Genomic DNA, 25,863 nt, shown 5'->3' with positions numbered 1-25,863 from the left:
TTCTGCCAGATGCACTCCCTCCCTACGTAGGTGCAGGCGCACGCTCGGCCACATTCTGAAGTGGCTATCTCCAATCTGATCATGTCTCCGCCTGGCCTAGAGCCCTCTAGCCACCAGTGTGGCCCAAACAAAGGCCCCTCTGACCGCAGTCTGTCCTCACATCCCACCCCTCTCACTCTCCAGCACACAGTAGGTGCTCAATAAACCACTGGCCAAACTTTTGAGGTCTGTTTGTGTTTAATCAGACAATATGCAAAGTATTTACAACCAATTCTGGATCCCCCCTCCCCCCCCAAGCCTGGGCCGTGAAATGCGAGACCCCCAGGCCCCGCCCAGAGCTGGGGGCCCCCTAGGCCTCTGCATAGTCATCTGAAATCTACAAAACACTGTTTATTTAAAAAAAAAAAAAAAAAGGAACAGTATTAGGACACCTTATACAAAGGGCCCCCGGCACCTGGAAGAGGGCTTGAGAGCGCACCGGGGTAAGCGAGCCCAGGTTTGACTGGGATGGACAGCAGACTTGCGTCATAAACATGGATGAAAGGAAAAGTTGAAATTTCATGGGCAGGCCCCATGTGGCCTCCCTTCCCGCTGGCGGAGCCCGGCTGGCTCCAGAACCCCCGGCAGCAGGAGTGTTATTGCTCTGATGGGGGGCTGTGGGGGAAATGTACATGTCCGGGGAACAGAGCAGGGGAGCGTTCTTACATGTTAAATATGGACACACATCGAGGAACACACACGTGCACACACAACACACATACATACACATAGGGGCCCTTGGCAAAAGGCCCACAAACCATCAGCCACCCCTTTTAAGGTGGGCACACTGAGGCCCGGGGAGGAGCCACCACATACCCTAAGGCTAAACACCAGAGCGAAGGCCAGCACGTCTCCGGACGCCCTCGGCTGGGCTCACCAAGTGATGCCAGGCCACAGGGTCTGGAGCAGAGCAGTTACAGAGACCACGGCCACCCAGGAAGGCAGACAGTGCAGCCCAGAGAGGACGCAGGGGCCACCCGAGGTCCCACGGCCAGGCCCGGCACCTGGCAGTGGACGCTCATCCTCTCCCACCCCAGCGTTAGGTACTCCTTTCCCTACTCATGAGTTGAGGGGTGCCACCTTGGGGAGGAGAGCAGGCGCCAGGCATTGAAATGACATAGGACACACTGGGGGAAGGAAGACCAGGGGTTCCCGCTTGAGGCCAGGGCCTCCCAACCACTTGGATCTTCTATTTCTGTTTGATTGCCTCCAGAGCCCAGCAGCTCACTCTCTTTCATGGCTGGCTAGCTCCGAGGATGAAAAACCACTCACATTGACATCTGCTTCCCAACATCTGCCTCGTCACCCCTCATTCCTAGCTCCGCCCTCCGTCCACCTCCACTCTCTCCCTGCACAACAGCCCCACCAGGCAGGCAGCGACAGCAGGACTCTGTCTGTTATCTCTAACTCAGCCTCAGGCCCCTGGTCCCCTGGGCTGCCCCAGTCTGTCCACGATGCCTCCAAGGACAATCCTGTTGGTTCCTGAGGAAGACAAGGGGAGCACCGGGTTCCGAACTCACCTCAACCCTGAACTGCTCTGTGGCCTTGGGCAAGTCCCATCCCCTCTCTGGACTGTTTCCCCATGGGTACTATGAGGACAAGGAATTGGTGATCTCTAAGGGTCCCTTGGGTCTAAGAACAGGACTTGAGGGGGGTGCCCACCCTACCCACCGCCATGAAGTCAAGCCACACCTCAGCTGCCCAGCCTGGGAGCCCACGGCAGAGGGGTCTGGACCCAGCAGCTTCCACCAACAGGTGTTTCAGAAATGGATGGCAAGGAAGCAGGGCGGCAGGCAGGCTGAGGGCCAGGGGCCCAGCACTCCTCTTTGGAAAGGCTCTTCGGCCAGCTCTGGAGGCAGACCTGGGGGACCCGGAAGTGGGAAGGGGCCAATGCAAGGAGCAGGTTGAGGCTGGGAAAGGGTGTCCTCAGTCCGTCCTTCTTCCCACTTCCTCCTGCTGAGCCGCACAGAGCTCCAGGAGGGAAGGTTGGGAGGACGCAGTCACCATGCCAGCCTTGGACCCTGTCCTCAGGGCCGCCCCGGGCCCCGGGCCCCAAGCCCTTCCGTGCCACAAAAGAGGGAGGGGCCTCCTCACTGGCGATTCAGCCCCACAGAGGGGATCAATGCGGGCAGGCGGAGGGAGTCAAGACCCTCCATCAGGGGCCACCCAGCCCAGGATCCAAGCCGAGAAGCCAGTCTGGCCCTGTAGCCTGCTCCCTATAGGTTCTCTCCGGGCTGGTACTGGGGCTCGGTGGATGTGAAGTAGTCCTCCAGGAAGGCCTGCAGGTACTCGAAGGTGGGCCGTTCCTCCGGTTCCTTCCTCCAGCACTGGCACATGAGGTCGTGCAAGGACTCGGGACACTCGGGCGGGCAGGGCATCCGGTAGCCACGCTCCACCTGGTCCAGAACCTCACGGTTGACCATCCCTGTGGGAGGAGGGAAGCATGAGGAGACTGGCTCCGGTGAGGAAAGTCGGGTCGGGGGAGGATGATGAGGACAACAGAGAGGGCCTCCCGCCCAGGATGGGGGGGTGTAACCATGGGTAAGTCCCCTCCCCAAGGCTGAGAGCCCTGACCAGAGAGCTCCTAAGATCAGCTGCTCACCCTCTTTCTTATACAGATGGGGAAACTGAGGCCTGGGAAGGGGTGTGACTTGCCCAACGTCACCAGGGCAGAGGGGTTCAGGGATCAAAGATGGGGCACGGGGAGCCCTCTTACCAGGGTAGGGCACCCGTCCCTTTGTTGTGAGCTCCGTCAGCAGGATCCCAAAGGACCATACATCTGACTTGATGGTGAACCGGCCGTAGAGGGCCGCTTCTGGAGCCGTCCACTTGATGGGGAATTTGGCACCTGCAGGGGGGAGAAAGGTCAGGGGAGGCTCAGTAGAACGTCAGGACGGCACTGCCGGGAGGTACCACTCTCATCCCCCGCTGGACAGATGCAGAAACAGGCTCGGAGAAGGCCAGACGGCCCCGACCCAGACCTGCCCACCTTGCCGGGCCGTGTACTCGTTGTCTTCGATGAGCCGAGCCAGCCCAAAGTCAGCCACTTTGCACACGAGGTTCTCTCCAACCAGGATGTTGGCAGCACGGAGGTCCCGGTGGACGTAGTTCATCCGTTCCACGTAGGCCATGCCTGAGGCGATCTGCAGGCAGAACCCCAGGAACCCGGCTCAGGGACCACCCCGGCCCCCGCGCCCCCCCACCGGGTCACCCTACCCTTCCCAGTCTTCTGGCTAGGGAAGTCAGCTTACAATAAACACCGTTGGCACAAAAAGCAGGACCAGTGCTCAGCAGAAAGAGGAAACGAAGGACAAAGGGCAAGGGCAAAGGGGAAACACAGACAAGATCCAGCCCGGGAAGCAGGGCGACCGTGAAAAAGAGGCCCCAGAGGCCCCACAGATACAGACGAGTGCCAGGCCCTCCCTGCTGTCCCGAGTCCCCTCTCTGAACCTGTTTTCTCATGTCAAATGGCAGGACAGCCATCCCGACCTCCCCTGATTGGGATAAGGATTAATGAAGAAATGATTGTTGAGCACCACCTACAGCAAGCAAGTACTAATGCATGTTTGTTGAGTGACTAAATAACCTTTACAAAGAAAATTGAGGCCTGAGGTCCCACAGCATGTCACTGACTTCTGATACCCAGCGAAGGGCTCTTTTCTCTGCCCAGTAATAAATGTGGTGGGATCAGAAAGCATGGGGGTGGGGGGGCGGTCAAGGCAGGCCGCCTGAAGGGGGCCCTCGAGAGGCCAGAAGTGGCTAAACTGGGTGGGACTGAGTGCTCCAGGGGCCAAGGCTGTGGGAGGTGGGAGGGGCTGACTCACCTGAGCAGCCATGTCCACCAGCTGAGGCAGCCGCAGGTACTTGCCTGTCTCCCCCTTGAGAAAGTCCAGCAGACTCCCTGGACAGAGAGAAAGCAGCACTAGCCCCTGCCCTGTCCCCCCGGAGCCAGGAAGCAGTGTCTCCCCGATCCCGTCCACCGGGGCAGGCCAGCCTCGCTTTAAGCGGCACAGCAGATTTCACGCAAACCCACCTCTGAATAAAGTCTCACTCAGCGTCTGTCACTCAGAAGGCAAAGCAGGATGGGAAACAACCAAATGTCTCCCTCCGGGAGAACAGAAACAGTGGTCCGTCCCTACAACGGACTACTACTACCCAGCAATAAAAAAGGGACAGACTACGGATACGTGTGACAAGGACGAACCTCGGATGTAACAGCACATGTGCGGTTCTAGAATAAACACAGCTATGATGACAGAAAGCGTGAGATATTGCCTGGCTTTGGGCTGGAGGATACGGCCTGCACCAGGCAGCAAGGGGGCCTTCTGGGGTGATGAAGAATCTCCCGGAGCTCGACTGTCGTAAGGGATACCCGGAGCGTCCGTTTGTTAAAATTCCCGCAACTGGACACTTAAAATGCTGTATTTTATCATGTGTAAATTATGCCTCCAAAAAGCAGATTTTGAACAATTTAATTAATTTTAGAATTAAGGACAGGTCAAGCCAGGGCCTTGACCTAGAAGTGGCTCAGCTTGGAGGGGTGCGGGACTTCTCTTTCAGCCGCAGCACGGCAGGTGGCGTTGGAAGACCAGCCAACTGGGGGAGACAAGGTGCACTGTGGGAAATCATTAAAAAAAAATGACATGAGAAAGACATACCCTCGGTATGACTTTCCATTGACGTGACAAGTTGGTTCTATTCCATTCCATTCCTTTTTAAAAAACATGCAGTCTAGATCTGGGGGGACGTGAAGCGCATCCCCTCCTGCCCGGCAATGGCTGCCCCGTGCATCTGTGCGCTGGGCACTCGGGCCTCACCCTTGCTCATGTACTCCGTGACGATGTAGATGGGTTCCTCAGACACCACTGCGTACAGCTGCACCAGCTTCTCGTGCCTCAGTTTCTTCATGACCTGGGCCTCCTGCAGGAAGGCCTCCGGAGACATTGTGCCTGGCTTCAGGGTTTTGATGGCCACCCTGGTGGTTCCGTTCCAGGTCCCTGTGGGGGCAAGGGGTGCAGGCTGCCTCAGTGAAGGCCCTTCCCATCCCACAGGGATGCAGATCCACCTGCCTGGGAACCAGTTTCGTTTCTGGCCAGCCTAGCCAGAATGTGACAGGTCCAACCAAGGCCCACAGGACCCTCCACAGGAAGCTACGACAAGGGTTAAACGAGTCTCTGGTACACGCTCAAGAAACTGCAGCTGCTGAGCCGTTGTTCATGCTGTCATTAGCAGGAAGGTCCCCAAAAGCGGCACATTCACCTAAGAGATGGAGGATCATGGCTCCAACTCAACCGCCCTCTCCTAAGGGACCACATACCTCCTGGGCAGCACACGGAGGGTGAGTCAGGAGTTAGCAAATGAACGGGGCTGGGGAGGGGAAGCAGAGCGGGCCTCAGAACAAAGCCACCGCAACGAGAGGCTGTCCCGAGCCATGCTCTCTAAAAAGTAAGGCCCGGACCAGGCACACAAGGGCGTGGAGGTCAGACTGGCCAGGGTCAGACTCCCAACTCTGCCTCCTGACAGCAGTGAGACCGTGGGGCGGTCAGTTCCCTCCTCCGGGCCTGTTTTCTCACCTGGAAAATGCAGATGCTGTCGTGTCTCCCTGTGGGGCTGTTTGAGAATTAAGTGAGATTTTAAGCACTGGGCCCAGCCCACTGTGAGGGCTCCGTAAATAATAGCTACACTTGTCATTTGATTATTATCTGGGCTTTCAAACTGTGAGGCCTTGGGGGAAGCCGTAGGCTAGGCCAGCGTGTTGAATCCGAGTTCTTGTGCCAGCTGGACCCGAGGTCCTTTGATGAGTGGCCTGGGACCCATTCCTCCCAGTCTCTGGGCCTCCACCTGAGGGCCGGGGCCCAGGCCTATGTCTAGGGCCCTCGCAGCACAGGCCGTCTGGGGATGTGTATCTGGCACTTCCGGAGAGCAGGAATGAGCCCCTGGAACATCCCTCTCCCCTCTCCCCAGCTCAAAGCCGGCACCGCCCCTTTCCTGACTTGGTCTGACCTCCAGCCTGCAGGCCTTTGTCCCTGCACGGCCTTCCACCCAGCAGCCCTCTCTGCTCTCCCCCGAAGGGAGGAACATGGGGACAGTGATGCCGAGTGCACGCCATGTCCTACGTGACGGCACACGGTGACTCCCGGCGGAAGCCATGGGCTTCCACCCGTCATGCCTACCTCACACCAGCCTCCCCGATCCCTCCGCATCAGCAGGAACCAGGCAGCAGAAGGGGGCCTGGGTTTTGTCAGGGCCGCATGGTGTTTGTTTTCAAAGACAGTTTGCCGTTTCTCCAGGGTTAGACAGGAGATCGTTAACAGGCCCAGAACTTGCCAGACCCTGTGCTTCCAAGCACTCCCTCTGTGAGCTAAGGCTTCTCTTCCCAGGGCTGAGCGCTAACGTGTGGATGCACGCTGGGCCAGCATTCTCTCACACCCCACGGGGGGGTTCTCTTATCCCCACCCCCATTTTACACTGAGGAAGACAGACTCAGAGTGGAGCCACCTGGCCCAGACCACACAGCATCTTCAGGGAATCGTGATGCCCAGCCCCGAGCAGCTCTTGGCAAACAAGTGCTGTGGTCTGCAGAGGTGTGGGGGAGCTCCACATTTAAAATAGAGCCCACTGTTCAGCAGAGGCGACTGAGACTCATGGTGGTGAAGCGGCGGGGGCGGGGGGGCAGGCCACGAGGGCCCCGAGCTGTCCCATGGGATGGACATCTGTCTGGTTTTCAGATAGGGACACCAAAATCCCCCCAAGGGGACCATGGTTTCCTCTGGGGGGCGGGGGCAGGGGCAAGGCCTTACCCATCCACACCTCTCCGAAACAGCCCTGGCCCAGCTTGACCTCCAGCCGCAGGGACTCCCGAGGGATCTCCCAGGCGTCCTTGGCCAGGCCCTGAGTCTGGGGCTTGGACGTGGGGCACACGGTGGTGAGACGGTGGCACAAGCCGTCAGCATGTTCTGAAGACAGAGGCAGGGAGGCAGAGGTCAGGCAGGGCATCTGCCCTGGGGCCTCCCTGGGCCACGGTGTGACGTACGCATGGTATGCACGCAGGCTCCGGGGACACAGGGGATGCCCTCGAGGCCAGGTATCCACACCTGAGTGTCACACACCCTCATCCCACACAGGCCACACTGCCTCACGCATCTGCTCACGGAGTTATTCACTCATTCATTCATCAGACTTTAAAGGGCGGTCACCTCGGTGAGTTCAGTGGAATCCTGCCCTCGGGGAGCTCCCAGGGCAGGGGGAGCCCAGCCTCCCTTCATCACCTCCCAGGGCCACGAGTGTGACGGAGGAGAGCAGTGTGTGCACCAGCAGATGGGCTGGATGGAGTCTTGGAAGGCTTCCCGGAGGAAGTGGTACTGAGCTTGGCGCTACAGGAGAGGAAGTGGTTGGCTAGGGACCGCCCCTCCAAGCAGAGGGCACACTGCCTCATGCACGTGCAAAGGCAGAGAGAACAAGCCTCTGGGTTGCATGACGGAAAGGAGGCCAGAGGGGCTGCAGGAGAGTGAATGGGGGGCAAGGGGCCCCTGGGAAGGCAGGGAGGCCAGCCAGGCTTAGACCAGCCAAGGCCTCAGAGGCCACGTGGGGGTCTTTATCCTGAGATTCCCAGGTAATCTCTGGAGGGTTTTGCTGTCGGGGAACAGTGTTCAGAATGAACCGTGCCATGACAGCCAAGGGGGCAGAGGGGTGGCAGGGGGTAGAGGGGTGGGGAGGCCCAGCTGACAGAGAAGGAGGTGGCACAGGATGGGGAGTAACTGGCGCTCTCAAGCGAGGCCACACTTGCACACAGAGGCCACGGCCACAGCCACGCGGGCACCCACAGAGACCCACGCACATGAAGACACAAAGACCTTTGACCCTTGGGTGCCCCCAGGGAAGCCCTGAAGGGTCCATATACTGCACGCATGCCCGCCCCCAGGACCTGCGCCCCTGTGTGTCCCGGGAGCCCTCGCCCTGGCTCCCGGCCCCCCCCCCCACTCCCTCCCTCTGCTGCAGCCAGGTCTAGCCGCCCCCTCCTCTCCCAGTAACCGGTTCAGACCGGTCCTAGGGCTGCAGAGACAAACCGGCCTAAGCCCCCTCCCTTCCCTGCTCCCCAGCCAGCTGCAGAGGAGCAAAGAGGAGGGTGGGCATGGTGGGGGGAGGGGACAGGAGGAGGGAAAAGAAGGGGAGGGAGGAGCGGAGGGGGGAGGGAGAAAGAAAAAGGAGGGGCGGTGGGGGGAGAAGGAGCCCCACACTCTCAGGATCACAGAAGCCCCAGCCCGTGTTGGCCCCAAAGCTCCCCCCGACCAAGGACCCTGGGAGGAGGGCAGAGACCCCCGCGCCGCGCGTGCCCGGCCCTCACTGGAGTAGTAGGCCACCAGCTGCTGCAGGCTGTTGAACTGGGTGCGGGAGGTGATGTAGAAGCCGCCGCTGTCCAGCTTGCGGATCTTGTAGTGCTTCACGTTGAGGCCCTTGGCGTTGTCGAAATCGGACACGGAGAGGCAGTAGGCGCCTGCAAGGCGGGCCCAGAGAGGAGCAGTGACCCCCATGCCCGTCACCCCCCGCCCACCCCTCCAGGCCACAGCGCTAAGTGCCCTTCTGGGCCTGCCCAATGAAGGAGGACAGGGAGGCCAGAGCGGCAGCCCCAGCCCAGGGCAGAGCCAGGCCCGGTCAGCCCGGTCTCTGAGCACCCAGCCCTGGGGTGGCCATCAAGGCGGGGCCCAGTGAGCCGAGAGGCCCCTCATCGGAGACCCTCCCCATGCACTCTCGGCCCTGGCAAGACCTCCGAGGCTGAGTGTATATCCCAACTGGGTGACCCGGACAAGTCGCCTGCCCACTCTGGGCCTCAGTTTCCTCTTCTGCACAATGGGGCGACTCCCAGGGATGCCAGGAAGATCTGAGACCACATGTAAGAGGGCCTGGCACATAGTAGGTGCTCAACAAATGTTTGCCAGGAGCCAGGAATGGCCCTAGTGGGTTGTGTGTCCCTGGCTTACCTGCTTCCACTCTCATGGAAGCACTCTCTGTGCCCCACACCTTCCTGTGCCCGGGCTCATGCAGGAGTGGGTGGTCGGCTGAGGCTGTGGCATGGGCAGAAGGCCACGTGCTGGGCGTGGCCTACGGCCGCCAAGGGTAAGAGGAGCCAGCCCTGGTGGCCTCCTCCCTCCCTCTCTTGAGCTTGGAAAAGCTTTTGGCTGGAAAAGTTTCCTCCTGCCTAGCAGGCCTGGCTAGGAGCCCCTGTTAACCTGAGCCCAAGAGATCTGAGCCTGGGATCGAAGCTTCAACAGCCAGAGAAAGCCCATTTCAGAAGGTAGGGTACAGCCCCCCCAGCCCATGGCCCTCCGGGCAGGGCTCAGGTACGGGTTACCACCTCCAGTGTAAAGAAGGGCAAAATGAGACCCAGAGAGGGAGAGCGGCTAGCCTCAGGTCACCCAGCAAGTCGGGCACACAGGAGTGTGACCAGGTCTCTAGAGCCTGCATCGAGCAACCACGACTAACAGATGGCCCAGGCCACGGACACGTAGACGTCTGCGGCCTGAGCCAAAAGCCAGGCCCAGCCCACCTGTGTCCGTGCACATGTGTCCCATGCTCACACAGGGACACACTCCCCAGGCCCCCAGGCCCCCAGGCACGATCCACTCGCACACAGCAACACCCAGACAACTCCCACTCCACGTGCACACACACGCCTGGACTCACACATGGCCTGCACGGCCACACACCTGCTCACCAATGCACACACCCACGACATGGACGCTCTGCTTCCCATCTCCCGCTGAACCCCAGGCCCACAGGACATGGCCCAGCTTCATTTCCACTTGCAGAGGGGCTAGAGAGAACGGGGGTGACCCGTGTTCTCCAGCTGGGGGAGGAACAGAAGAACAGGGACCAGGACTGCTGGGGAAGGGCAAAGCCAGCCCCGCTCTAGAAGCCCCTGGAGAGGGAGACGGAGAGGGGCCTACTTCATCAGCACCCTCCCTGGGAACAAGTCGTTTGCCGTGTGACCCTCAGGCCTCCCGACAGCCTGTGCCCACACGTCATCTGAGGAAACTGAGGCCAGAGAGGCTAAGTGTCATCGCTTGCTGCGTCTCTGGCCACCCCAGCTAGCTCAGTGTTCCTCAGATGTAGCTCCCTGCCTCCGATCCTGCCACTGTCTCTACCTGGAGGGCTCTTCCTGTCCCACTCCAGGTACCAAACTCCTATTCATTCCACAATACCCAACTCAAACAACCCACAAAAGACTCTGTTCCCACTGGCCAGCAGGAGTGCTCCTACCTTTCGTGGTCTCGCTTTCTCGCACTAGAAAGGTCCCTCTCGGGTTCTCTGCATTGAGCAGTAACCGCTCTGACTCCCGTCTGGTGATCTTGCCAAAGTACCACCTGGGGCAGGAGGAAGGAGAGTGGTGTTGGTGATCTAGGCTTCCATCCACCCGCTGTGCCTCTCTCTCTAGGATGTGGCTGGGGCCCTAGGCAGCCAGACCACCCACTCCAGCCCAGGAGACAAGCTCCCAACCAGCAGGGTGGGGGGCAGGCAGGAGACCAGGTTGCGTACTCACTCCTCGGCCTGGATAGAATCGGAGGGCGCCACATAGTTGCTCGGGATGTAACCCGTCTGTCCCGTGCTGAGCGAGTGGGCCAGCCACCAGTCACCCTCTCTAAGGAGGGGGAGAGGGAAGGAGCAAAGGAGAAGGAGCCATCAGTGGTGGGCCCCGATGCTGCAATCTTCACAGGTGCTGTGCTGGGGGTCCCCAAGGCCAAGTGAGGTGCTGGGAGCTGTGGGGCCAGCTTGAGTCTCGTGCTGCCAGGCCACGCTGGCCTGGGATTCTTTCTCACCCCAGCCCAGATGCCTCTTGGCCCAAGCTGACTCAGACGGACTTTGTCCAGGACTGTGGCAGGACTGAACTTGGTCAGCCTTGAGGCCTAAATTCACAGGGGCAGAGTCCTGGGATGGGAAGTAATCTGCTTCCCTTCAGATAGACCAAGCCGTCTCCAGATGCCAAGAGCTGTCTCGGGAATGAGGGAGGGAGCTCCCTGTCTCTGGGAAGCAAGCAAGTTGTAACAGGAGAGATGATTCCTGCCTAGGATAGATGTCAAGTCAGATCTTCAAAGCTTCCCCAAGCCCTGAGATTTGGAAGCGGGTGAGACCTGGGTGCAGGCAGGGGGTGGTCCTTTGGGGGCTCGGTGACAATCCAGGACTAGCCCTGCCAACCAGAGCAATGCTTCCCTTGGTCACAAACCACTGGCCAGCCCTGAGGGAGTCCTCGGCTGAAAACTACAGGCCTCCTCCTGCAGCCTACCCATCTACAGGGGAAACTGAGGCCAAAGGGGGCTGGGACTTGCCCAGAGTCACACAGAGTCATGTCAGAGGGGCTGAGGTGGCAGAGCCCCAATGCCCAGGGCACTTCTACACTAACTGCCCCATGAGGAGGAGATGGGGACAGGGGCAGAGGAGCTCCCCGCACGGTCGGGTCCCCTGGGCCTGGGTGGGAACGGGGAGGGGGCGAAGTACCTTTGCAGCCATCTGAATGTGAACCAGGTCTGGCTGGAGCGGGGGTCCAGAGACACAGAGGAGAGAGGAGAAAGCGAGAGCCCAACAGGAAAGAAGAGGCAGAGATGGGGGTGGTGAGAGAGAGAGGCAGGAAGAGCAAGGAAGAGAGCAGGAGAGCAGGCGGTGCCGGGGACCGGGGACAAGCCACAGAGGCCTCACATCCAAAGCAACCAAAGGGGACAGGGACGGGTCCAGGGGGAGTGAGGGGAGGCCAATGGGAAAGGCTGCCTGGGAAATAGGGCTCAGCCCCCTTCCATTCCCACCGTGCAGATGGGAAGATGGGCCAGAGAAGAAAAGGCCCCTGCTCAAGGTCACACAGCCAGGCCCAGGATCCTGACTCCCAGATCAGAAGGAATCTTCCCCTACAGGGTACGGTGGGGCCTGAGAGCTCGCGGAGCTTCTCGCTCCAAGGCTGCCTTTGGACCTCACCACGACCACGACCCTGAGAAGACACATAGCAAGCAGGATGTGCTCCCCCTTCCTCACTGCCAGGGCCTGGAGAAAGAGGCCCTTGCCCACAGTTGCACAGTCTGGACCTGAACCTGGATTCCTGGCTCCTGGTTCTTCTGAGCTGCGTCTGACATATTCTTCAGCCCATTTGGAAGACAGAGAAGTTGAGGCAAGGGGAAAGCAGGCTGGGAGAACTCTCCAAAGACTGGTGAGAGTACAGGTGAGCACCCAGACCTGGGGGCTCAGCGGGGTGGCTCGAGGCTGAAGCAGAGGGTAGAGAGTGCCTTCCGGAGAGCAAAGGGAGCGTGCGTGGGGCTGTGAGGAATACCTGGCCGTGCAATTGCTGCACGCCCACTCAGGCAGGGCCACGAGCTCACGTGGCGGTCTCTGCTGGAGAGGGAAGGCTCTGGAGTAAGGCGGCAAGGCCAACCTCAGGGAAGACCCTTGGAAGCCCAGGACCACCATCCATCTCCCTGTCGTGCAAACACCCGGGGGTGTCCACATCTGTCTGTCCCATGTGATCCTCAAGGCCACCCTGTGAGGAAGGCAGGCCTCAGCCCCCAGATGAGGAAACTGTGGGCTCAGAGATGTTGAGGGACCAGCCCAAAGCCACACAGCACCCAGGCTGGAATAGCCTAGTACTTTCTTTGTAGGGAAACTGGGGCATAAAGTTGGGCAAAGACTTGCCCAAAGCTACAAAGCAAGAACTCAAGTCACAGGGAACAGCTGAGATCTTCCAGTCAAAGCCTTCATTTCACCAGTAGGAAAATAAGGCACAGAGAGGGGCAGTGATTTGCCAAAAGCCACACAGCAAATCAATGGCAGGGTAAGGGTGAGAACCAGGGCCCCAGTGCCCACAGCCAGACACAGCAGGTCCCCCGGGACCCCTGCAGCTTCCCCAGGCCACTCAGAGGCTCAGAGACCTCAGGAGAGCCAGGGGAACCTAGAGGAGGCAGCAGGGCTGGGGGCAGGAGATGGGGCCAAGATCTAGGTCAGAGGCTACAAAACTAGACAGACTGACAAAGCCACAGTCTGCAAACTGGCCGGCCTCTGGGGAGCCTCCATCCATGCACTCAGGGGGGAAGGCCAGCAAGGAGCAATGTGCCCAGAGGCCAGCCAAGCAGGGCCCCAGAATCAAGGTGGGGGGTGCGGTTCAGCCCTGCTGACATTACCCAGACTTTAGCCAGCAGATCCTCCAGCTCCCTGACATGTGAGTTTGGGGTTTCAAGTCCAGGTTTGGGGTTTTATTTAGTTCACAAGGCAGGGATGAGGTGTACCACAATCTCACAATGGACCCAAGGTCCAACTCTGACCTGGCCCCAGCGTGAGAGGTGTCTAAGAGCTTGAGCTCCAAGAGTCAGACGACCTGGACACCATCCCGCTCACCACCTGCAGGCTACGTGACCTTGGCCCTGCCTCCGTTTCCCCACCTGTAGGATGGGGATATTCACGCCTCCCTCCAAGGATATAAAATACCGGCACAGGGCCTGGCACAGAGTAGGGGCTCAATGTGCATGAGCTGTTAGTACCTTGATTTGGCTTAAAAAAGAAAAACAATTAAATCTGTGTCTCTATGGTGCCCCTCCCCACTCTCCAAAATGTTTTTAAAAACCAAAGCAACAAAATTAAATAAATAATTAATTAATTAAATAAAAACCAAAGCAGCTCAGTCCCAGTCTCCAATAAGGATTTGCTGTGTGACTTTGGGCAAGTACCCTACCTTCTCTGGGGCTTAATTTCCTCGTCTATAAAAAGGAAATAATATTTGCAGACTCTCCCTTGCAGGCAAAGTGTATAAATCAGTCAGCAGCAAGGCTTAGGGTCAATGAAGATAATCAGTGTGGCCATCATCTAGGCCCACCTGTGAAATGGGGCTGTCAAGCCACATCATCCTATGTCATTGGCCCGGGAGGCTCAAACCCACCTTGGGTAGCTGCCAAGGGTGGGGGCTGGTCCCCCATGAGGGGCCCCATAGCTTCCATGATGGGTCCAGTCCAGCAGAGACACCAATCTAAGCCCAGACTTGGAAGTAATCTATCCGGCTGAGCCGATTTACTACATCTAGCACGTGCCGGGGCGGGGCAGGGGGGGCGGGGGGGTGCAGCTGGTCCTTATCAGATGGACAGGAAGAAGGGAAGGATGGAAGGGAATGACACACATTCCCTGCCCCATCCCTTGCCCTCCCACGTGTGGCCAGCGGAAAAGCACTGGACGGGGAGTCCTCCAGCTACAATTTTATATCCCAACTGCTGTTCACTAACTATGTGACCTCATCCTCTTTTGGGACCCTAATCCTCGAGCTGGCCAGGCCGGCCTGTGGATCAGGGTATGGCAGCTTCAGAACCTGGGAAGTTATTCTGGTTTGGTCACTTGGGTTGTTGGGACTGGTCACATAAGCACTTTGGGGACTGCAGGCAAGCCCTGAGGCCTGGGCACATGGTCAGTGGGGAGGCGGCAGACTGAGGCCTGCCAGGGGAGGTTGTGTGAGGAAGGTAAAAAGGTATCCCTTGCCCCGTGGTGGGAAGTGGAACTGGAGTACCCAGAACGAGGGGGGAGACATCAGTGCCTGCTGGATGGCTCCCCCAAAGAAGTTGCTGGAATCCAGGTAGGAGGAAAGAGCAGTTTGGGGAACAACCCAGAGTCAGACCCAGAAGGGCCCTGACTCCTAGAGACTCAGACACCAGGGCTGGGGGCTCAGGACAGTCAGACGTCAGACCCCGGTGGGCTTCCTCAGACCCAGGCCACATAGCACCTGGGATGCTGGGACCCAGGGCCAGTTGGCATGAAGATCCAGGGAGCAGGGTCTCCAGGCCGGCTCCTGTGAGTACCCAGGCCCAGTAAGCCCTGGCCAAACCCTAATGACAGACAGGCTAGACCTTAAGCTCTCCCCCTCCCCGATGCCCAGCCCCGCCACCGGCTAGCCTCAGGATGTCCCTCACTCCGGCCGGGCCGGGGCTGGTGGCAGGGGTGGGAGTAAATCATTGGCCCTAAGCAATAATGGGGGTAGGACATGCACGGTAGTCCCTGGGTGGCTATGAGGAACACCTCAAATTTGGGTGACTCATCTGTTACTAAGTGCCCCCAGCCCCTCTATCCCTCCCCTTGCTCTGGTGACCCACCTCCACCACCACCGGACTTCTCAGGCAAAGGGGTGGCTGAGCATTGTGATGGGGACAGGGCTCCCGGTGCCCCTCTCAGTCATGGCGCCTCACTGCTACCCAAGGGCTTCCCATGGACAGGACTCGACCACTTGCGGCCCCAGGCCTGGCCCAACACCCTCAGCCCTACTTGGAAAGCAGGAAGAAGGGAGGGGAGGGGCCAGACAAAGGACAGGGGAGGACAGCCCTCCGGCTCTAGGTGAAAGAGGCAGAACCAAAGCTTCCAGAGCCTTCCGTCCCACCACACCCTGTTTGCTCAAGCTGTGGCCCCAGCCTGAGGTGCCCTTCCCATCACCTCCGGTAGAGATTCCCCTGAAACTGGGGCCCTTCCCTCCCCCTGGCTCCTCTGGCCGTGGGTAGGAGGGCCTGCCCGCCCCTCCCAGCTCTGCCACCACCAACTGTGTGACCTCGAACAAGTCACCTCACCTCCAGGGGCCTCAGTTTCCTCCTGTGCAAAGTAAAGCAAATCAGAGTTTCCACCTGCCGGGGCTGTGATGCCACATAAATAAGGCGCCCGCATGACACCAGGCGTGCTCGGCAACACCAGGGACGCAGCCCACGCTGTGATATGGGGATCCAGGAAGGTGGCAGACCCAAGAGCAGCCCCCCGGGAGCTCCCGGTCTGGGGGAGGCAGATGCAAACCGCTGGGACCGCCCGGGCGCTGAGCGGCACCGCCATTCTGACACGCAAGGGGCAGAAAGATGGGGAGAGATCTGCTGCCCGAGTTCCCATCCCGGCTTTGCCACCTGCTAGCTGTGTGACCTTGGTCAAGGGCCTTCACATCTCTGAGCCTCAGTTTCCTCACCTGCAAAAGGGAGACAGCCCCTCCCCCGTCACCAGAGCCCTGGCAGGATTGCATCGAGGAGTAAATACAAGGACATGGGTAGAAACGCCTGGCACAGCACCTGGCACCTCTTTTCCCTTTTGCCTCACAGAGAAGGCCGTCCTGAGCTGGATCTTGAGGGATGAATAGGAGTTTGCCAGGCAGAGACGGGAGAAAGGTGTTTCAGGCAGAGGGAACAGCATGCACAAGGGTAGGGAGGCATGAACGAGCAAGACACACTTGGAGTTGCTGATGTCCAACCTCCTTAGCCAGGCCTTTGAGGACGCTCAAGGACCAATTCTACTCTATCCTCAGCACCTTCTGGCCTTTCCACAGCCCTGAGGCCATCCCGCCCCCTCCAGCCCTGCACCCTCCCGCAAGCTGCCCCTCTCAGGGGACTGCCTTCCGCCACTTCCACCGGCCACAGACCATCACTGTCCTTCCTTCGAGGACTTGCTTGAAACTTCCGGTCCCTGCAGTCCCCACCAGCGGGGGGCACACAGCAGGGACCACACGCCCGAGCCGACCCTGGCCCTGCCCTCTGCCTGTCACTGGGTCTGGACTGGAGCCGGGCCCCCGGCCACACTGGCTCCGGGAAGGCCCCTCCTCCACCCGGGCCTCACCGGGCCGGCACTGGACCCTGCATACAGCTGGCACTCAGCGGAGGCCGACCGGTCAGGACGGAGAGCGGCCGGGTTAGCAGGAAGGTGCGTGGGGAGGAGGCATGATATGGCGAGCGAGAGGGGGATGACGGGACCCTCCCCAACCGCAGCCCAGGGTTAAAGTCAGGACCTGGTCACACTGGTTGGGGGCAGGGCCTCAGCTGGGGAAGCTGGAGGGGGGCAGCCAGGGGAGCCAGGGTCCACAGGCAGGGACATGCAGTGGAGGCACATGCAGACGGCAGCCCCACCCCCCTTTAACCAGCGAAGCCCCCCGACCCCGGCCCGCCACCTACGGAGTGTGTACACACCTGACATCCACCTTCCTCCTAAGGGCCAGCGAGAGAGAAGCAGAGAGAGGGAGAAGCTGAGAGGGGGCTGGAGGGAGCAAGCAGGAGCCAGGAATTGGGGGGGGTCCGACTGAGGATGAGGGGTACAGCAGGCCCTGCCAGGGGCAGCAATGCAGCAGGTACTGAGCTCTGCCCGCCCTCTGTGGGCAGTGCCCCCAGGAACAACCCCTGCCCCACTGTGACGCTCCCCACCCCTCACCCCTGGGCGTACGGCCCACAGCCTGCCCCCACCCCCCCATGACAGGCAGTGCACCCCGCCCCGGGACACTCCTGGCAGGGAAAGGAGAGGAGGAAAGAGGAGAGGAAGGACCCCCACCCCATGGCCAGAGCCCTCCCCACCCCTCACTAGTTCATCCCCCCCCGTCCCTGCTCCCCTGCCCACAGGGGCCCCAGAGCCAGCTTGGCCCTAGGATGCCCCACCCCAAGGCTGGAGTCTCTGGAGGTGAACCAGACGTCCACACCCCATCCCACTTATAACCCCCTCACACTGAGCGCCCAGTATGGGTCCTCTGTCCCCTCCCAATTTGGGCCCCACCCCCTGCAGCTAGAGACTCTGGCTCAACCAGCTGCCCCAGGCCCTCCAACCCCAGGTCCCTAAAGAGGGCACCTCCGCGGGCAGAGCCTTCAGCTTTAGGCCCTGTTTTCTGCAGTCCTGGGTCCCAGGCCCAGTCCTACCCTGACCATATGCCCCTCTGTGAGGTCTGGGATGCTGTGTTCTATTGAGTTACTGAGCCAGGATCCCTGCCCTGGGGGCCCTGACCACCACCACCAGTCTCATCTCCCACAGGCCCAGGACGGTTCCCTGGACCCCGGCCAGCCTTCACACTAGCCATGTCGGCTACCCATCGCGCTGTCCCTGGCCCTGGGACGCTCAGAAGTGGCTCTGGCCCAAGACCAGGTCCAGGGGATAGGGTCCCAAGGGAAGATGGGGAAGGGAGTCACTCACGTGTTGTTGACAATCTGGAGCCGCTCCCCTTTCTTGAAGGACAGGTCGGTCTCTGTCCGAGACTCATAGTCATAGAGGGCCACAAAGGTGGTCACTCCACCTGCAGAGAGGGGTGGCATGTGTCAGAATGGCCAGGGCCACAGCCCCAAAGAGGGGTGGACAGGAGGGTTTCCCACAACCGTCACAGCCCAGCCCAGAGGCGAGGTCACCTTTCCGGGGCTGGGCCTGCAGCGTGTCCACCTGTGTGCGTGTGTCTGGGCAGCCCTGTGAGGGTGTACGGGAGGCGTGCGCATCTCTTCACATGTCAATGTGCCCACTGGGCTCTAGGCGATCCTGCCTGTCGGCTTCGGTTGAGTGCCCATCTTCCCCGCGGACCCAGAAGCCCCAGTGCGTGGGGAGGAGGCATGATATGGCGAGTGAGAGGGGGATGACGGGACCCTCCCCAACCGCAGCCCAGGCATCTTTGTGTCGTTCCCAGAGTCTGGCATACAGTAGGTGCTCAAGAAGCAACCGTGGGTGAATGAACCAGTGAATGAAGGACTCTGCGCCTGACTCAGTTGTCCTGTTTCTCTCTGGGTGACTAGGTGCCTCGATGTGTCTGGGGAGATCTTGGCTCCAGGTACTGTCCCCTCAAAGAGGCCCTCTCTGTCCCCCATTTTAACCACAACCTTCACCCCCCACACACCCCAAGACCCCTCCCTGCCCTTTTGTTCCTTCCCGGCAGCCCCACCTTCGAACACCCTACACATTTCATAAGCCTTGCTCTGTTTTTCTCCCCCATGCTCTGCATACTGCCGTGTCCCCAGCACACAGAAGGGGCACCACGAATGAATGGGTGTGGGTCTGTTCCTCTCACCCGGGGATGTGTCTGTGTCTGAGGCATCCACGAGTGTCCCCGTGTCCCTGTGCGTCTGTGTGTTCTCACTGCACGTGTGTGCATCTCTGGGTACCGGTGATGGTGTTGCGAGCTGATCCTGTGTCTGTACCCCGTGTGTGTCTTTGAGGGGCTTCTGACTGCCCGCCTGTCTTAATCTGGGAGTATGACGTTATTTGTGCATGTATGTTTGTATTTGCGTCCATCTGCATAGCTGTGTGTCTGTGCCCATCCATGTGTCCCTAAGTGGGTCTCTATGCACATGGTGTGTCTGTGAGTATCTCTGATGGTGTCTCCAGCTCAGCTTGTTTAAGTGTCTGCATAGGTATCTCAGGAGCTGCTGACTGTGTGTGGCTCTTTGTGTGGCTCTGGGACCACGCCGGCATCTTTCTCTAAGCATCCCTTGCCTGGGGCCGCCATACCCCCGGCCGCCAGCAGAGGGCGCAAGGGCGCATCGCGGCGCTGGGCCGGCCCGAGGACCAGAGAACTCCCTCCTCACCTCCCTTGCCCCCTCTGCCTCCCAAGGCCTCCTGACCTGACCCATCTCTGGGCTGACCAGAGCAAAAAGCAAAGCCTCAGACCCGGTCCCCACGCTGCCCTGAGCAAATAGCCCCCTGACCCTCTGGGCCTCAGCTCCCCACTACAGTCCCATATCTCTAGACCCCTTTACAGTCCAGATTCCCCCTGAAAGACGATGGATGTGCACCACACTTTCCAGTTTATAAAGCCCTTCCCCACCCACCGCCTCCAGGAAACTCCCACAGTCCCCAAACCCAAGAAACCCACAGACCCTTCCCCTTCAGCGAGAGAAGCAGCGGCAGGGAGAGGCCCGGCCCACAGGCACCCACACTCCCAAGGCCTACTGACCAGCCAGCGGCCCCGCCCTCTGCGGGGAGGTGACTGTGTCTGAGGAGTTGAAGCCCCCGAACAGCTTGGGCTCAGCAGCTGCGGAGGGGAAGGCCGTACTGGGGCCTCGGTGGCCATCAGCGGAGGCTGGCTTGCTGGGCGTCTGTGAGGTGGGGAAGGCACCCCCGCCGCCTCCGTGGGTGTTCTCGGCGGGCTCCAGGCTGCGGCGCCGTTGGCTGGCATCCTTGGGCTTGCTCTTGTTGCTGCCCATGGTCCTGGCTGGAGAGGACAAAGCACCCTGGGGTGAAGGACTGCTGGGCCTGGGCCCTTTAGACAGTCTCCACTCCCCCACCCATTCTACAGATGAGGACACTGAGGCCCAAAGAAGGGTACTAGCCTCTTTGGGTAAGTTCGACTTTCAGAGCCTCAGTTTCTTAATCTGTAAAGTGGGGATAATGATGGAATCCATAAATGGTTTCCTTGGTACGGGGCCAAGCACAGAAAAAAATGACTCATAATCAGTAGGCCTAACCTCCCCCACCTTCCCCTGAGTCACTTTCTGTCTCTCATGGGCAGGGACAGTATCTGAGTCATGTCTATATCCCAGGCACACAACACATAGGAGAGGGCTCGCTGAGGATTCGCTGAGCAAATACATGGCTGACTGAAATGGTCTCACACCAGGGTGAAAGGTGCTAAAAACTGCAACCAAGGCAGGGATACAGCAGGAGGCTGGAAGAAGGAGAGATGTCTGGGAGCTCACCCCAGCCACAGGGCCTTCGCACATGCTGTTCCCTCTGCCTGAATGCTGTTCCCCGACCACTTCACCAGAATAACTCATGCCTCTGGTTCTCAGCTCAAAAGTCACCTCCTTGGGAAGTGTTCCCCAAATCCTTTCTGGTCTAAGCCCCCCTGACTTTTGTACCTCTCCTTGATAACACGTGGCTCAGAAAAAAAAGCAAATTGAAAGCTCTCCAGTGATGCCCACCACCTTGCCACCCCCTTTTGCCTCCTACCTCCCAATCCACAGATCCTGGTTGGCCCCAACTCCCAGTGAGCCTAGCTAGGGTCGTCCCACCCATCATGGCCACCCCTCCCCACTCCCTCATCTTGGCAGCCCTGATGGGTCGTCACCTCACCTGGTGGAAGGCAGGGGCTGTCCCAGAGGATCTGGGAAGCAGCCTGAGGTCTCAGCACGAACACCAGGTGTGGAGTCAGGGGTCTTGGACTAGAGGCCCTATTCCACTTCTCCCGGCTATGTGACCCTAAGCAACTCACTTCCCCTCTTTGGGCCTCAATGTCTTCATCTGCAAAACAAGGATAAAGCAGACTTCTCAGGGCTGTTGTATGGATATGATTAGAAAGAGACATCGCCATGGCTCTGACTCTTGGGTCACAATTTATCAGGCTCTGCCTCTGAAAGTTCCAATGCTAAGAGCTTCTCAGACCGTCCCTTCCTTCAACCCTCCCAAAGCACGCTATGAGCATGAGCAAGGCAGGGTACGACACGGTGGTTAAGGGTGGGCTCTGGAGCCAGACTCCCCAAACTCAGATCCCACCTTTACCCCAATCGGCTGTGTGACCTCAGGCAAATGACTTAACCTCTCTGTGCCTTATTTCTTAATCTGGAAATGATGGGGTCATCGGGGTCCCTGGTAAGTGAACAAGGCAAGTACCCTACCACATCAGCTATGATTACTACTGTGTGGCTCTGGACATATCGGCAAGATGGGTTTGGAATATTCTCCAGGAATGCTGGAGGCCCTGGAATCAGTCCAGAATTTCCTCTGGGAACCCATGGATGGGGACAAGTGCTCTTGACTGGTTGAGGCCTTAGGCAAGACTACCGGCCTTGAGCAACGAGCCCAGCTCTGCAGGCTCTCCTCCCTACGGGAACCTCATCCAGTTCCTGTACCCCTGGGCCTCAGGCTGACAGGGTGCACAATGTGGGCACGGCCTGCATGCTCCCTGGGGACCATCCAGCTCAGAGAATGTGGGGCTGGGGAGGCCCTGAGGAGACCTGCTCAACAGCCCAGGGGATCACCAGGGCCTCCTGAGGGACAGGCCAGGAGGCCTGGGGACAAAGAAGACCAATTTCTATGCAATCCAATCTACTGGGGTCATATCAGCACTCATATAGTCGGTGTCCCGTGGGTCCCACTGACCCAGTTACCCGCAGCGCCAGGCTTGATGGAGGCTGGGCCCCAACCACTGTATTCCCTACCCAGTGGCTCCCTGGTACAGCATTCACAGCACTGACTGTGCAGCCGGGGATATGCTAGTCCACAGAGGGACACAGAGATGAACTGGCCGGGCCTTGTGTCCGAGGACACATGCGCTAGCAGGATACCTGTTTGTGGGACTTTCAGAGGAAATAAAATATATAATATTTTTTAAGTATAATTTTTTAAAATTTTTAAATGGAGAACTCCCTAGGAGCCTGAACTTTCTTTAGAATAAACTAAATGATGGAGGGTGAGCCCCCTGTCACTGGAGGTAATCAAGGAGAGGAGAACGAGTCACTGGTTGGTGTGCTGTGGAGAAAGAGGGAGAGCCAGGCCTGGACCTTGAGCACCGCCCCCCCACCCCCACCCCCCCAGCATCTAGAAAATGCTCGTGCCTTCTTGGGAGGGGGCAAGGGAAAAAAGACAGCTCCTGGCCCCAAACTCTTACACTGACCAAGACCACTCCTAGTAGGGCACTCAGAAAAAATACAAGAGAGCCTTCAAGGCCCAAGTAAGATGGCCTGGTCTCCGGTTGCAAAGCTTGTCGGTTTGTGGGGTTTCTGTTCTGTTTGTTTTGTTGGTCTTTGTGGTTAAATCTGATTATACAAGTAACACGTGTTTGTGGTGAGGCAGGTGTGTGGAGGTTAAGAGCTAAAGTACTAGAGCGTTTGAATCCCAGCCCTGCCACCCCAGCATGGGACCCTGTGCCTCAGTTTCCTCCTCTGTCAGTCGGGGAGAACAGAAGTGCGCATGTCATGGGGCTGTTGGGAGAATCAACGAGGAAGGCACACGGAACATGCTCGGGACAGAGCGGCACATTGCTGGCCCTGCCCCCGGAAGACAAGCAGCTGGGCATCACGGGAAGGTATGACTATAAACAAAACGGGGATCCATCTAGTGCCCTTGACCAAGTTCCCTGCAGGCAGGCCTGGGTCATATCCACCTCCACCTCCCCAGTGGCCAGGACAGGCCTGGCATCTACTAATTGCTCTGGAAATATCTGCAGAATAGACAAAAGACTAAATGAACACAGACATGATTTGCATCCTTTGTTCCTACAACGCCATGCTGTGGAGACCAAGCGTCATTCCTGGATATTCGAAAATTCCCAGGGCCTGGACCTTGTCGAGGCCCTGCTCCAAACAGTGTGCAAATACTCATTTGTCAAATTCTCACGATAATCTAGAAGGTAGATACTAGTAGTGTTCCGGTTTTACCCATGAGGAAACTAAGGCACAGGGAGGTTGAGGAACTTGTGTGAGGTCACACAGCGAGGGTGAGCGGGGACAGGGAACCACACTGGGCAGGCAGGAATCAGGGGCTGCTCATGGGGTCTGCTGGGGGAATTGTGGCCCTACCCCCTGCCCTCAGGACAGCTCCCACGTGGAACAGCCAGATGCCCTTGGCGGATGGGGCATGGGCAGATAAGGCAACCCAGGCCCCTCTCCCAGAGAAAGCCGGAGGTTTCCAGCTTCGACAAAGCAGAGTGTGCTCAAGGCACATTTAGGGTGGGGTCTGGTGTGCTGTGTGACCTCGGGAGCGACCACCCTCCCAGACCCCAGGCTCCTTTCCTGAGGCAGGACCCTGTCTCCGGGCCTTTTGGTTCTGGGGCCCAAACGCCAAGTCACCATGAGTTGCCCACTTGAGAGGAACCAATCCCACATCTCTTCCGCCACTTGCACACTCTGAGGTACAGATAGACCCTTGGGGGGCCCAGGGGAAGTGGTGAGGCCTCCGCACTGGGAGTGCCTGAGGTTCCCAGAGGAAGGAGGCCCCTTTCCTCTGGGGAGCCGCTCCTAACCTCAGGCTCCCGACTGAGGGCTTGTGCACGAGAGGCACCAGGAAGGATGCTCACCGCCCCAGCCCTTCATGCTCGGGGGGTCCCCGACTGACTTGGCATCTCGCCCCAAGGCTGTAGCCCCGGCCCCGCGTCACGTGTCACCGTCTCGGCGCTGGTTCTCCCACGTCCCCAAATCCTCCTCAACCGGAGCCCTCTCCCACCCCCCAGGGCCGTTCCCTCGGGGGGCGCCTGCCTTCCGGGGCCCGGACGCCGGGGTCCGGGGTGCACCCTCCTCCCTGCAGCCAGAGGCGTCTCTGTAAGCCACGCGGGCAACGGGGGCCTCCGCTGCTTCGCGCTCCCCACGGAAGACCAGAAATGACCTCCGTGTTCGGTGGGGGGGGGGGGCGGATGAATAAATGACAGTCGGTGCCCCGCGGGACGGCCGCGCAGCTAAGCAGCCCGAGCAGACGCACCGGTAGGCCCAGGGAGGGCACGGCCGGGGCAGACTGGCCTCTGGGCCCCTCGGGACCTCAGTTTCCTCAACTGGAGAAGGGGGGCAATGACGCTCCCTAAGTCCCGGGGTTGGTGAGCGGGGTAAACGAGCCAGCGCTCGCCAGGGGCCTGGTGCGGCGCCGGCGGGAGTGCGCGTGAGCTACGGTGGTTCCCTAAAGGGAGCTGGCCTGTGCGTGTGCATGTGCGTCTACGAGAGCACGCGCATGGGCTGTCGAGGGGCAGAGAGAGTTCTGGAAGGATTCCAAGTTCTTCACGATGTTTCATCCAAAAGGTGTGGGACAGGGAGAGGAAAATCCCTTTTTTACTTTATGTGCTATATCACTTGACATTTAGAAATTACTTTGTCAAGAATTGTTTTTTAATGAGACTTAAACACACACACACACACACACTGAAGAGCTTCCCATGACTCCCCTCTGGATGAGGCCTAAACCCCTCTCCCGGGTCCACCGGGCCCTGCACAGTTGGTGCTGTTGCCCTCTCCCATGGCCCCTCTGCTGGAGGGCACCAGGCTCTCCCGCACCTCCTGACCTGGCCATGCCCCCTCCCCAGGCACACAATCGCTCACAACACCCAGAAGAGTCTGGGGAATAAACTGCTGTTCAGTCACAGCACACCGCCCCTTCCTTCCCGACTCTGAAGAGTGTCCCCTCCACTCCTTCTAAGGGCAGAGGGAGGCCAGGGGATTAGGATCTGAGAGTGAGGAATCCAGTCAGGCCTGTGTTCAAATCCTGCCTCCACTACTTACGAGCTAAATCTTCTTGGGCAAGTCACTTTGTGTCTCAGCTTCCTTATCTCTAAAATGGGGATAATAATAAACCTAACATCTGAGGATCAAACGGGAGAGGCCATGTGTCAGGCACAGAACAAGTACTCGAGAAACAGCACACAATGGTGTTTGCTGGCATTATTAACTGCAGGGGACAAGAGGAACAATGCAAGAGGAGACGGGCGTTAGGTGTCAAGGCCTTGAATGCCGAGCACAGAGCTGAGAATTTTACGTGCAGTGGATACTCAACTGTCCGGACAGCACAAGGAAGTAGGGACTATAACTGCCCATTAACAAATGGGACGACGGTTCAGAGAAGCCAAACCTTGCCTGAGGCCACACAGCAAGTGAGTGCACCAGGGCTGGGATGCTCGAGGTCTAGGAGAGTGGCATGAGAAAGCACCTCTGGTGTACTGCCCACTTGTGCAAACAGCCCCCACTGCTCCAGGTGCATCCACACTCCATCACCTCCGCCTGCCTGACACAGAGGCAACACCGGGGTCAGAGGCCAACCTCTGACATCACCGACCATAACTCTGGACCTTCCAGGGAAACAGAAGCATCATAAAAATACAGGCCCGGAGCTAGAACGCCAGGTTCAGAGGCCAGCTTGCCACTTCCTAGTCATGCAGCCCCAAGGGGGCCTGACTCAGTCTACCCCTTATCAAAAATGGGAATCAGCATAATCGTTCCCACATAACTAGTCTTGTTGTAAGAAAACATGAGGTAATACTTAGAGAGAGCCTAGCAGATAGGAAGTGCTCAATAAATATTAGCTATCATCATCATTACTGTGAAAGACCTTTTTTAGATCCTTGTTCTTTTTTTTTTAAGGTTTTATTTATGTATGTATTTGAGAGAGAGTGTGTGTGTGTGAGCAAGGGGAGGAGAGAGGGAGAGG

The 25,863-nt window shown here is 58.8% G+C and overlaps 1 protein-coding gene across 4 annotated transcripts in view; it reads right to left on the bottom strand.

The window, feature by feature from the left end:
* Positions 1-401: 401 nt before the first annotated feature.
* Positions 402-25,863, bottom strand: part of SRC (SRC proto-oncogene, non-receptor tyrosine kinase) — a 49,560-nt gene continuing 24,098 nt past the window's right edge. Inside the window, exons 3-16 of one of the 4 annotated variants that reach the window (XM_036101556.2) lie at positions 20,815-20,982; positions 19,697-19,954; positions 17,956-18,055; positions 16,971-16,988; positions 11,530-11,562; positions 10,577-10,675; positions 10,297-10,400; positions 8,384-8,533; positions 6,840-6,995; positions 4,857-5,036; positions 3,864-3,940; positions 3,029-3,182; positions 2,756-2,887; positions 402-2,464 (exon numbers count right to left, since the gene is read on the bottom strand). In XM_036101556.2, the coding sequence (XP_035957449.1) occupies positions 2,256-2,464; positions 2,756-2,887; positions 3,029-3,182; positions 3,864-3,940; positions 4,857-5,036; positions 6,840-6,995; positions 8,384-8,533; positions 10,297-10,400; positions 10,577-10,675; positions 11,530-11,562; positions 16,971-16,988; positions 17,956-18,055; positions 19,697-19,946 (1,662 nt within the window). In that variant the 5' untranslated portion in view covers positions 19,947-19,954; positions 20,815-20,982 and the 3' untranslated portion in view covers positions 402-2,255. The remainder of the gene's footprint in view (positions 2,465-2,755; positions 2,888-3,028; positions 3,183-3,863; positions 3,941-4,856; positions 5,037-6,839; positions 6,996-8,383; positions 8,534-10,296; positions 10,401-10,576; positions 10,676-11,529; positions 11,563-16,970; positions 16,989-17,955; positions 18,056-19,696; positions 19,955-20,814; positions 20,983-25,863) is intronic. The other 3 variants (XM_036101557.2, XM_036101558.2, XM_036101559.2) reach the window with 3 other exon arrangements.

This window comes from Halichoerus grypus, chromosome 10, assembly GCF_964656455.1.
Source record: "Halichoerus grypus chromosome 10, mHalGry1.hap1.1, whole genome shotgun sequence".
Lineage (NCBI taxonomy): Eukaryota > Metazoa > Chordata > Mammalia > Carnivora > Phocidae > Halichoerus > Halichoerus grypus.
Note: the sequence above shows the minus strand (reverse complement) of the source record. Positions and strands in the feature narration are given on the sequence as shown.